The sequence below is a fragment of the Myotis lucifugus genome, unplaced genomic scaffold (genome assembly GCF_000147115.1).
Source record: "Myotis lucifugus unplaced genomic scaffold, Myoluc2.0 scaffold_356, whole genome shotgun sequence".
NCBI classification, from domain to species: Eukaryota; Metazoa; Chordata; class Mammalia; order Chiroptera; family Vespertilionidae; genus Myotis; species Myotis lucifugus.
In genome coordinates this window covers 535,166-548,611 of record NW_005871404.1, presented here as the reverse complement: position 1 = coordinate 548,611, position 13,446 = coordinate 535,166, and the positions used below count along the sequence as shown (strand labels likewise).

At 39.9% G+C, this 13,446-nt stretch overlaps 1 protein-coding gene across 4 annotated transcripts in view; it reads left to right on the top strand.

Moving 5' to 3' along the window:
• Window positions 1-9,972, top strand: part of RNF144B (ring finger protein 144B) — a 77,567-nt gene extending 67,595 nt beyond the window's left edge. For all 4 annotated transcript variants that reach the window (XM_006101405.3, XM_023764883.1, XM_014466763.2 and 1 more), the window contains exons 7-8: window positions 4,944-5,033; window positions 6,190-9,972. In XM_006101405.3, coding sequence (XP_006101467.1) covers window positions 4,944-5,033; window positions 6,190-6,330 — 231 coding nt within the window. In that variant the 3' untranslated portion in view covers window positions 6,331-9,972. The remainder of the gene's footprint in view (window positions 1-4,943; window positions 5,034-6,189) is intronic.
• Window positions 9,973-13,446: the final 3,474 nt, after the last annotated feature.

Below are 13,446 nucleotides of genomic sequence, written 5' to 3'. Positions count from 1 at the left end.
CTGGCCCCCATGTGCCTGGGTGTTAACTGAAAATTCGATAAGTTGTTTAGGATGACATCTATGAGCAAGTTATCTTAATCAGTTTTATGTCAGTGTTTCAAGAAGAGGTATAAATTGGGGAGAAGAAAATTGACATCTTAGCCTCTAGAACAGCCGTGGGCAAACTACGGCCCTCGGGCCGGATCCGGCCCGTTTGAAATGAATAAAACTAAAAAAAAAAAAGACCATACCCTTTTATGTAATGATGTTTACTTTGAATTTATATTAGTTCACACAAACACTCCATCCATGCTTTTGTTCCGGCCCTCCGGTCCAGTTTAAGAACCCATTGTGGCCCTCGAGTCAAAAAGTTTGCCCACCCCTGCTCTAGAAGCTTAGCAGTTCAGGTTGAGAGAAATGTTTTCATTCTTTTAAATAATTCTATTATAATCCTTGAATTACCATTAAGTTTGATAGTGGAGACCTCTCATAAATCCAGAGGAGTGCTATTCTAGATGAGGATTTGATGGATTGTACACCCCTCATGCTTTACAAATGGGAGAAGTCTTTTTTTTTGTTTTCCTCTAGATTTCACCAGAATATTAATTGGGCTCAGATCCACAAGCAGGCTGAGCCCATGAGGTTCTCTTTAGGAAGCCAGAATATAAGGGGATAAATGTGTGCGCCAGATCTCCCCATCCTCTGGCGAAATGTGTTTGTGGCATGGAGTTGCAAGAACACACTGTTCCATCACTTGACTGTTCCAGGACTCAGAGACTAAACGGCACAGATGCCAGGTGGCTGGATACACAGCATTGTTTTCTGGTCATTGTTCTCTGCGACCTCATGTTCTTGGTTTTAGCCAGGGGCATTGCCTTGTTGGTAACGATGTTTTTCTGTAGACAAGTGTTCCACGTCACATGTGGTGTTGATCCTTGTTTATAGGAAAGTTGTAGAGCATGGGTCTAGGAGAAGGGTGATTGTCCAAAATCCAGTCCCTAGACAGACACCAAACAGTGATTTTGACTTTTTCTCAGGCATTGAGGGTGTTCCTGCCTTGATCCTCATCCCTGCTGTTTCAGAGGATGAGGTATTCCTGTCACTGCATAAAGCTAGGTGTTCTTTCTTTTGGGGGTGGTTTTTAAACCAAGCTTTTCAATGATACCCACCTATAGTGTGTAAACAAATATACATGTAAATAAAAAAATCTCTTATATTAGAATTAATGGAAAAACTAAAGGGCCCTTTGCACATTGGCATCTTACTTCTCCTTGGGCCAATGCCATGGGGCCTTGTTATAGTTATAGTTCAAAGGAAAACCAGGAGTTTAGCTCAACTTTACCTGCTAGGATGAATTTCAAGGTAGACAATTTCTCCACATTATAGTAGATTGGGTTATAGCAGAGAAACACTATAGTTTTCACATTCACAGATTGTCTGAAATTGTGCAAATTAAGCTTCTCTTCTGGATATCGCCCTCCCTTTTACCATTAGTAAGATATGATAGACCACAGTGGTTACAAAAATAGATAGCTCATAGAGTAATAAATATCTACAGTTAGCAGAGCACAAACTTATAAAATGTTCCTTTTTCCATAATGAGCAGAATACCATAAGCATGTTTAAGGGTACAGTCAGCAGACTTCAGAGTGGTGAGAGAGCATTTGTAAAGAAAAACCGCTCAAGTACAAAAGCCAGCGCAGGAAGTGAATACAGATGAGAAACATACAAAAGACAGAATTCTAATTCTTCACCTCTGATTGTCCTACAATTTTCCCTTTATGAATCTTAAAAATAATACTTTGTTACCTTTGTACAAACTTTAAAAATGGTTAATCATGAGACAAGCAAAAATTGAATAACTTAATAGCAGCACTAAAATCAGTGAAACCTGTAGCGTTTTGTGTGCTTTCATATATACTTCTGTGGATGGGTCTTTATAATGCCCCCAAAGTGTTTTGATAGTTTTTAAAATTCCCACAAAAATCTATTTTACAGTTATTTCAGATATAGGAGGGAAAAAGTCCTGAACTGGAAAATGAAAAAGGTCAAAATCTTACACAGTGACTGAAAATCCATGAATATATGTCATTCTTATGTTCCCTTAACACTTTATCAAGTGCTCTGTAAGGTCATTGTAATGCTATTCTGAAAACAATCTCATTTAAGAAGACACAGTAATTTATATTCTAATTCTAGAATATAAAGTACTTATTTCATATAATGTGTGTTTCAGCGAGTTTGGCATCTACTTGGTTGTACTTGCCAGTGTCACCTTAAAACTTCATCACAGCTTCATGGCAGACGTGAATTGTCAAAGTTGAGTACTAACACTACCACCTTCTAACTGCTCACAGGGAGGGAAGGGTACCCTTGAGCTGTCCTGAAGGTCACTTCAGCCTAGACCAGTATCTCCTAGAAACTTTGGCAAGGGAACTTGCCCCCCAAAATATCCATAATCTAATGTGTTTCTTTAACTCGCTAGGTTAAATAAACAGGTTCCACAGACATACTAACATACACTCTACCCCTTCTAGATGCAGCTTTCCCCAAACTCACTTGACCTTGCCAGGGAACACCCAGAACCACCACTAGATCCCAGGACACTAGTTTCCCATGGAACACAGTTTGAGAAATGCCATTCTAAACTAAATTTTCTAAAGTAGTGGTTCTAAAATTATAGTGAACATCAGAAACATGTGGAAAGTATGTTAAAGCATAGATACCATGCCCCACGTCAGAAGTCTGCAGTGGGCCCGGGAACCTGCATTTCTAAGACAGTGAAGCTGATGGAGTGAGGACCACACTTGGAGTGGTATCCGCCTAGGCAACACCCCACACAAATCTCAGCTGCAGGAAGCCCTCCTATGGCCTCAGGAAAGATTGTATATGGCATTTGCCACGATCAATTAGCTCATAAGATCAGCCCACTGACATCAGAGAAGGTCTGGGGCACCTTGGTGGGGTAGAGGAGCACTTTACTTGACTCTTGGCTCTGCCTCTCCCCACCAGGTGACTAGGCACAATGACTGCATCTTAAAAGAGTAATAATAGTCTTGGCCAGTGTAACTCATCACCAGTTCATTTCCTGGTCAACGGCACATACCTGGGTTGCAGGTTCAATCCCCGGCTCCGATTGGGCACATGTAGGAAGCAACTAATTGATGTGTCTCTCCCGTGTCGATATTTCTCTTTCTTACTCCCTTTCTCCCTTTCACTCTCTAAAAATCAATGAAAAAAGTATTCTTGGGTGAGGATTAACAAAAAATAAAAATAGAGGAATAATAGTGGCTCTCTCTCAGGGGATCTGTGAAGTTTAAAGGAAACTACCTAACAAAAAGCATCAGACAAGTGTTATTAATCAGAAGAATGTGTCAGTCACAGTAGTTAAATCCCAGATGAGTTTTCTGTCTTCTGCCACTACTGAGCCTTTATGAAAGCACATTCTGGCAGCTAATGAAGAGAAAAGAGGCTACCCCACCCCCCAAAAAAACAAAGAAAACACAGTGAGAGGAAGATGTATAGTGGATTACTTACTTAAAAATATCTAATTGTTTAAAAAAAGATAAACTCACAATCAAAGCTCTTAATTATGTTGGCTTTGAGATAGTGTTGAAAAGTTATAGTCTATTGATCTTTGAACATACTCTCCTATTCTAGCATGTTGTTGATGCTGGTTAAATTTTAACATCAAGAGAATGTGAAAAAAAGTCTTTTACTCAAAGTATGAATTAGATCTAAAAAATTTAGTTGAGGTAGTTCCAGTCCCCAGTGGGAGGATGAGGCATTCTTCATCTGTTTTGGGTACCTTGGCAACTTGTCCCCTTCAGTTATCTCTTCTCTCTCCTCCAACTTCAGCATCCACTCTCCACTCTCTAGTCTCTAAATTATCCATGCATTCTCAACTGTCCCACTTAAAAGTGGGTATGTAACACTTTGCTCAAGTCTACATCTTTCCATTTCTCTTGTCCCTTCAGCCGCCAATAAAGCATACTCACCTCAAGCTGTTGACACTTCCTTACCTCCAGTCATTGCCGCGCTCAGATTGCCACTTAGTCACACCCCGACTGTTCTTCCAAGGCTTCGAGTGACTGCTTTTGGGTAAAATCCAAGGAACACTTCAGTCCTCATCTTACCTAGATTCTCTGCTGCCTTTGACATCTTGACCACCTTCCACCTCTTCAGGCCTACATTTCTGGCCTCTTCTCAGTTCTTTTTCCAGGCTCTTTCTCAATCCATTCTTATATGGTTGTGTTCAACAGCCTGCTTGCCTCTCAGTCTGCACTCTCCCTGGGTAATCTCAGTTACTTCTGTGGTTTTCCTACCCCATGTACACTGATTCCCAAGTCTTTGCCCCCAAATTCACATCTATGTAACCAACTGCCTTTTGATCAGTGCTGCTTGGATGTCTCAAGTATCTCTCAAGTTCAACATGTCCAAACTGTGGTCGTCACCTCCCAACAAAATCCCTCTCTATGGTGTTTCTCTCAACAAAGCCACTACCTTCTACCCAGTGACTTTCCCCTCATTGTGCGATTTCTCCCTATTTCCCCACTGGTTAGTTACCCATCTTAATATCTCATGATTGTATTTTCCTCTTCTCCATCTCAACCACTGGCATTTTATCACCTTGTTTACTTACAACCATCTCTGAGCTGCCTCACTCATGGTCCTTTCATTTCCTATCACACCTCTGATAGAGCTACCTTTTGATGATAATTGGTCAGGCCATTGATCTCTATTAGACTCAGTCAAGAGTCTCATTGATTATCCTCTGTTTTCACTTGGTGATATAGAAAATTGCTGAGATAGAGTCTAAAGATTATGGGCTTGGAATTCCTAGAAGCCGTTATTAATAGTACCAGAAAGAGCCTTTGCTTCCACTGAGGTGATCTGATGTGGTTAGTATCTGTCTCTCAATTCAGATTTACATGCTTACCGAAACCTTTCTCTTTGTTTTTCAGAACGACATTTTCCTCAGACATTACGACAAAGGGCCATGCAGGAATAAGCTTGGCCACTCAAGAGCCTCAGTGATATGGAACCGAACACAGGTACCCTGACCTTAAAAGGAGCATGAGATACACCAGACTCACAATGGCTTAGAAAACCTGCCTGTTCATCCTCCCCACTTTACTCCTGCTTACCCATTCTAGCCCTGGAGGTTCTGGGGAATTCTGGGGCAGGGCTAGGGAAAAGTAATGGATCAACTGCTTGGAGTTAATTCATGAGCACAATACTCTTAAAGATAAGTGGAGGAGCAGGGCACCAGAGCAGCCAAGTAAATAACAGTGACTTGCGGAATGAGGGCAGATGTTCTTTCCTGCTGAAAAAGATGGTGGGATGACTTTCCTACAGCCCTTCATGGGGCATTTGCTATGAAAGGCAGTGCTCTAAACCTGATGAGCCCCTGTAGGGGCTTAGATCCCTCTGTACATGCCATTGTGTGATTATGTGACAGGTTCAAAGGGAGCCCTGGTTTATTTTTAATAGTGTTTCATATTTATTAAAGACTATGCTTCTTTTGAAGGAGCCAGTGTTAATAGCCTAGTAATCATTATTAACATCCCTATGAAGCTGTTGAGGAAACTCAGGTAGAGAGAGAGCCAACACCAACATTTCATGATTATACTAAGCCCGTGCCAGAGCCTGACTTAGCATTTTGTTTGTTCTCACCTTTGATTTAGTGTCTGGTATATTCCTGAATTATTCAGTTCAGACCACTGCTGGGGACTGGCTAAAATGTTCCATAATTGTGACTGTTTTATGTGTCTGAGATGGTGTCATAGTCAGTTCAGGCTGCTATAACAAATTACTATAGACTGGGTGGCTTAAACAATGGGAATTTATTTCTCATGGGTCTGGAGACTGGAAGTTCAAGGTCAGGGTGCCAGCAGGGTTCGGGTTGGGTTCTGGTGAGGACTCTCTTGTTGGTTTACAGATGGCCATCTTCTCATTGTGTTCTCACATGGCAGAGGGTGAAGAGAGAGGAAGCCAGCTGTCTGGTGTCCCTTCTTCTAAGGGCACTAATCCCTTCATGAGGGCTCCACCCTCATGTCCTAATTTCCTCCCAAAGAACCCCATTTCCAAACATCATTATATTGGGGATTAGGGTTTCAGTGGGAATTTTGAGTCCATAGCTGATGGTATAGTAGACATGTAGGAAGATTCAACTGCTAAAATAGTTTTTCTTTCTTTCTTAATTTCCAGGTGGTTGGGATTCTTGTGGGGCTGGGCATCATTGCCTTGGTGACTTCACCCTTGCTACTCCTGGCCTCCCCCTGTATAATCTGTTGTGTCTGCAAGTGCTGCCGGGGCAAGAAGAAAAAGCATGACCCATCCACAACCTAAAGATCTCTGTTTGTGTCCGCGTGCCACGTAGCACAGTGATAAAGCCCCACTTGGTGAACTCGCCTCCTTTTTCTTGCCAAATTTTGGAAGTGCCTCTGTGTCCAGACTTTGAACTTGCCTGCCCACCTGTGGCGCCAGAAAAGGCCAAGCACTGGTGTGTGTGTTCCTGTGTAAAGAGAATCAGGTTCTGCAGTCCAGGTTGTATCTGTGGAGCATGTCAGAAGCTTCGGGTTCTTGGGAAGGAACTAACACAGCATCATTTTATCACCTAAAGGATCCCACGGGACTCTTCTACTTCCAGCCAAATTCAAGGAGCCTGAGTGAACAATTCAGTATAATAAAGGTGTTGTCACGGTTGGCAGCATACATGATCATTGAGAAGCTAGAGTCTGTTCTGTGTTGATCTGACTACCAAGGGAAACATGGGGGGAAACCCGTGGATGAGACCATTTCAGGGGAAATTCTCGTCGGAGTGATAAAGCAGGCTGCTTATCGCAGGAGGTGATAAGGTGGCTCTGCCTCTGCCAGCTCCTGGGCCTGCTTTCCCAGCATTCCCACAGTCACTTGGCAGAAGCACAATAGGTTTCTCCCTGTGTGATCTCAGCTTCAAGCAGGAGAAACTGCTGTGCAGAGGAAGTTGTCCCTTCCCAGTAAAAGGGTTTCAGCCTATAAAACAATATGGTCTAATTTAGTCTCTCTTTCTTGGCAAGTATAACTTTTTTAAGGTGATAAACTCTTCTCAGAGAGCCAGTGGCTGCTGCCTACAAGCTTGTTTTACATGAAGTATTTGAGTGGAGTGGCAGAGGTTCAAAACCTGCATCATAGATAGCAGGGCCCTTTCTTGAGCGCTGTGTTCATACACCCAAAAATTTAGAATTAGACCTAAAAGTACACACCAAGAATGAGTATTAAAGTCTATATGTATATCTAGAACCCATATAACTTGCTGCCCACCTAGAATTTCTGTCCACTGGGTGTGCCTGGATAGATACATAAAATAATAGTGTGTATTATTACACACAATAGTAAAACACACAAATGTTTATGTAAAAGCCATTCTGTATTTCTTCTGTGACTAATATTGTTTAATATAAAGCAACCTAAAGGTTTTTTGCATATTATATATGTAAATTTTGGTTGTACGTTCTTGACTTACTCAAGTATAGACTCATAAACATAACTTTTAAAAACAATACTTAATATGACATCATGCAATTTCAGTTTGTAAAAATACTGATTGATAATCATGTTATTTACCTTTTTTTTGAGAGAGAGAAAGAGAGAGAAACATCCATCAGTTGCCTCCAGTACTCGCCCTGACCAGGGATCGAACCTACAACCTAGGTATGTGCCCTGATCGGGAATCGAACCTGTGACCTTTCGGTGTACGGGATGATGCTCAAACCAATTGAGCCACATTGGCCAGGTTATTTCTGTATTTTCAAACACAATTCAGAGCAGCTGTCTTCTTAGCCGAGTTTAGTGTCTGTTAAGGCAATCTGAATACTTTTCTGTATGTACAAGGCACGGATAAAACAACCAAAATATGTAAGAAATAAAATGACTTGTTTTTCCCATTACACCATAGCAGATTTTGAATAAATGGGTTTTGAAAGGACAATAACATTTCCTCCAGTGACAGGATGACATAATTGCCATCAGCAATGTAGCCTGGTGCCTCATGAGAACTGTATTAATGACAGTGGAGAGCTCTCCTTGAAGCCATGTCAGGAACTATCAGGACCTATGATATGTTCTGAGTAACTGGATAACTACATTATTAAATTGCTGCTATCTGGGCCTATTATTGCCTATGTAATGGAATATATCCCAAGTGGGGATGTGTATATTTAAGGAACTTTAATTCACACATACTGTGTATATATGTATGTATATATACATATAGTACTTTTGGTCATGTATATTTTTATTTACAGTTTGTATAGAACATTGATGAGAACGCTGGGGAAACTTTTGAATGGCAGCCAACCAAAAACATTTTTAATCATTTATTAGAAATTTCTCAATATTAAGTGTCTTTATTTTCCTTCAAAACTCAAAACACTTCAGAAAAAAGAAATCAATGATCTCCTCTATCAATGTATTTCATATTAGTATAAATGTGTATATATATATATATTTGAATAATTTGCTTTGTTTTACACTGCCTCGTTATAGTAAAAGGCATTTATAACTGCTCAGGGGAATCACAGGGACTCAACTGAAATTGAATTTTTGTGTCAAGAATGTCAATAGTGGCAGCATACTACTCTGTAAACTCTTCAGGCTTGGTTCCACAAAGAATCTTAAAATGGGCTGATTTCAGGTAACCCAAAAGACTATGTTATTAAAGGTGGAGCTCCTGAATTTGGAGTAAAAGTGGAAGAAAATATCTATGTTATTTCCTTGGAAAAAATGGAAGGAACAGTCTTCTCACAGAGATACTGTTATATCAGAATTAGCTCTTTTGTGTGTGTATGTGAGGGGAGAATAAGGAGTGGGGTTGTTTGTCAAAAAGACTTGAAATAACTGGACTTAAGTTTTTAAATGTTGAAAAGTACCTGGGAAACGGTGACTTCTTCCCTCAATAGCTAAGAGAATTGGCCTGTGTGAGATTGTCAGGATCAAAAGGAACAGATTGGTAGGTGAAATCTAAGTATATCTGGTGCATCAGGGTTGAGATGTAAGCCAATCAAGAGAATTTGTTTATAAAAGAGAGAGCTGACAACTTGATAACCTAGACTGATGTTGTCATTTTGGATAATTGCCAGTGAAAGGGTTCAACCTTGTCTCCTCCCTTTGTCAGCTTTATCCTTCCCTAGTGGTTCTCATTCTGTATTAGGAAGAAATCTGGGTCTGCATGATCATGTTTGGATGTTGTAACAAAATATTTTTGTGTTTGGAGTGGTAGAGTCCATTTGAAATAGAAATTTTAAAATCCCTCACCAAAATTGGATGCAAGAACTTAACCATCCAGAAACACTACTGGTTGTAATGGCATAACATCTAGCCATTGCCCCTTCTAAAAACTCTTCTCTTTTTCTTAGGTAGGGAAATGAGGAGGAAATTCATATGGAAGGACATTTTAGAATCTTAGGCATCCTACTGGTTCATGTTTGTTCTGGACTTGACGTTTCTCTTTTGAAGGAGGTCTTTGAAAAAGGAATATTTTTGAATTTTCTTGTAGTCTGCATCACAGTGACTTTTCTTGTAGCCTGCATCACAAAAATTTTACCTATCCAAGTCTGAAAATCTAAATGCTTATTTAAATGTAAATCACTGCTTCTTGGAACCCGAAATTGACTCATAAATTATTCAGAATCTAAACATGTATGTATTATTTTAACCTTTCCTACACAGTGCTTCTAAAAGACTTTCTGTTCATGAATGGATGCCTTTATGTGTATAGAATCATGTATATATGTGTAGCTTCAGAGACAATTTCAGAACGCCTTAGATAAATGATATTTTAAAATGCTGCCACAATTGATATCTATAGGCTATTATATCTCATGTTGATTCATAATCCAGAAAGTTTTGTTCTGTATTTAAGAAATTGCTGTCATATTATATTTTTCCAATGAATTGAGAGGAAAATAGCTGTTTTAGTCTCTCTAGCCCCAATAAATGTGGAACAGGAAATCAAGTGTGTTAACTCTTCGTTGTGCTGCATGTTTTTAGACATGTTTAATTTTATCATCTAAAATGCCAGCCATGCCGAAACCGGTTTGGCTCAGTGGATAGAGCGTTGGCCTGCGGACTGAAGGGTCCCAGGTTCGATTCCGGTCAAGGGCATGTACCTGGGTTGCGGGCACATCCCCAGTAGGAGATGTGCAGGAGGCGGCTGATCGATGTTTCTCTCTCATCGATGTTTCTAACTCTCTATCTCTCTCCCTTCCTCTCTGTAAAAAATCAATAAAATATATTTAAAAAAATAAAAATAAAATGCCAGCCATGTCACTATTAAATCCTAGGCTCTGCAATACCATTTACGGAAGTGACTCTTGCAGCCTGTTTCTCAGGAGAAATGGGAGCAAATGTAACACCTTCACTTGCTGCAGACTTACTTGTTGTATGTGCGATATTCCACACTGCCAGTGCGCAAGCATTAGTCATTATCCAGAGAAATAAGCAATAACTGAGGTCTTTGATCATTCCAGTAAAAAGTGCTGCCCGGCATCAGAGTCATTAGTTCTGTAAAACATGCTCTCTGCAGTCACTTCTAATCTTCCACAAGTTTATTAGAGGAATGTGTTTCCTTGTTATGATTTTTTAAAAACAGGATTTAAATTAGAGTGTTAACTTAAGGTTATTTCCCTTTGATTAGTATTCAAGGCAGGACTCCCCTAAGTTGAGTGCCAGGAGTTGGTTAACAACTAGAACTTGTGTTCCTATAAAACTGAAAGCTCACATTCGTATACTGGCCTCGATGCCTTTTTATTGAATATTATATGCTTCTAATATACCTGAGTACAAAGGTTTATAATTGACTTATAAATTGAAATTCTATTTTCTAATCCTTTAGTTTTGAGGAAATCAGTAACATCATTTTAAAACATTTTGGGTTATGGTTTCTTAATTTGCTTAATCATCTCCTAGAATGTCAACATTATTTCATGTTTAAAGTGTGCTTATTTTTTCCTAAACTTGAATTTGCATTCCCAAAGAATTATTGAATGAATCACTTTATACAGCAGTGATTTTAATCAACATCTAACCAGCAGACTCATTGCAACGCAAATTATGGATCTAATGAATTTGAAGAATTATAATTAGGATTTTCTGTCATTCTGTTATTTCTACTTGTTAGACAATAGATCTAGGAGCATTTTTTAGACCCTAAAGATAGTTTACAAAGTTACATTATGAAAAAAATTGTCTTTAAATAATTTAATAGCAATGATAATGCTTTTAATATATTTTACATAAGCTTTTTAAAGAACTTGGAGAACAATCCTATGAGATAAATTGAGCAGGTCCATGTCAGGGAGAAAGCAATGGTTTCCTGTTCATATCTTGCCAAGGGTCACACTATGAGTGGCAGCCAGAAAAAGAACACCAGACTCCTTGACAGTACTGTAATGCTCTTTCATTTGTCAGTAATTCTGAGCCGGCCTTCACTCTCTTATCTATGAGTCCCAAGAGAATGTACTTCCCTCTCAATTATTTGCATCAGTGGAGGTATATGTAAGAGAATAATTTATTATTTTGAATAGTCACTTTGTGTTTTGGTGCATCTGACAATGTGCCTAGGGCGGATGGCCACCCCCTGAGATCAAGCCCAGTCACTCCCCGGGCTTCAGCTGGAGAAGGGCAGGAGATGGAAGGTGATTCATTAACTGACTAGATGGTGTGTATCTGACCTGCCACTATTGGAAATAGACTTCTACTTACTTCAAATGCCAAAATATTTGCCTCTTCCACACAAATACAAAGTTCATTCTCACAGTGAATGTTTACAATGCAGCAATTGTTAATGCAGATCCAAAGTCTCCTATTAATGTTACCAGCTTGTGCTCTAATGTGTATTTCTGGCCTATCATCACATCAACCGACTGACAGTTTCAACAGCAAGAAATGAGGCTCTAAATAATGAGCTTCTGATATGTATAAAGAGGTTGTACTTTGAGTTCCATTTTCTGCTTTTATGTTTTTCATTTTATTACAAGCTTATCAGTTTTTCTATTTTGTATATTAAAACTAGAATTTAGGCTTTATGAGAAGGAAATTAATTCTAATAGTCATTTTATTTGGTTGTTCCTTAGTGACCTGGCATGATTCAAGGGTATATGTTCTTTTTGGAGGAGTGGATGGGTAGTTACCTTTAATGCTATTGAACACATTCACATAAAATGAACATGAAGGTTTTCTTAAAGTGAGTTATGAGACTTCTGATGATTGATCAACCTGGACTTATTTTTTGTATCTAAGTCAGTTTGTTTAACTGAAAGCAAACAAGTCCAGAAATCCACACACCACCCTGCATCATGTGTCCTGAATTCCAGCCGGGCCGTGGGACTTTGGCACCACAAGGGCACGTGAACGGAGTGTTGGCAAATCTGGTGTCCTGGGTACAGAACAAGTAGGCAGCGTCTTCTGTTCTCCCTGCCCTCTGTTAATCCAGGTGGGGTGGGGTGGAGGTGACAGACACCCAGCTTGCAATAAGATGACTTCAGTTCCAGGCCTTCCTTTGCTCTTGACTCGTGTGTGATCCAGGGCCAACCATTTATCATACAGAATCATTTCATCCATCTTAGCTCTGGCTTAGGAGTAGTGGATGAGATCATGAGTGTCTAGGTACTTCTAAGTGCTGTTTGTTAGGAGGTGGGAGGAGAGGGAGCCATTGCAGTACTGTAGGGTATTGTGCTGTGCGTGCTATGGCTGTGAGTGTGGGTGCTGAGTTTTCAGCCAGACACCAATCCCAAAGGAGAAGAGGGAGCTAATAGATTTCAATCTAGTAAAAGTGTGTTGAGGCAGGAATGAGCTCGATAAGTAAGTCGCCTTCCTAGATTTATGTTGCTTTTTTTCATGAAGAAGTATTTCACAAATAAACATTTAGCTAATTTTATGCTCCATTAAATGGAGGATAAATGGAGAAAAAAATGCAGAATTCATATCAACACAATATTTGGAGGGAGGCAGAGGTTTACATAAAACTTGCATTTACATGATGCCATTTACTTTCACATTTCATTTTGCTCTTCATATTACTCTAGAAAGTAGATGTTAATGTGCCCTTTCCCCATTTTACGATGGGAGATGACATTCAGGGGTAGGTGCCATGGCATCAGGTCATACAGTGGGTTGGCGGCAAAGCTAGAATTTGAGCCTACATGATGCATGAGCCAGCTCAGGACCTCTGAGCACTGTTTTAAAATTTTTGAAGTGACTTAAAACATTTATATTAGCCTCGGTTTCTGTACATCAGAAGTTTGGCATGATTTGGCAGGGTCTCACTGGGCTGAAGATCCAGGGGTTGGCCAGGTATATTCTCATTTGGGCTCAGGTTCTCATACAAACTCACTGGTTGTGGGCAGAATTTAATTCCTTCTTCCACCTTCCATGTGGCCCCCTACATCTGTAAGCCATGTCAAGTCCTTCTCATACTTCAGATAT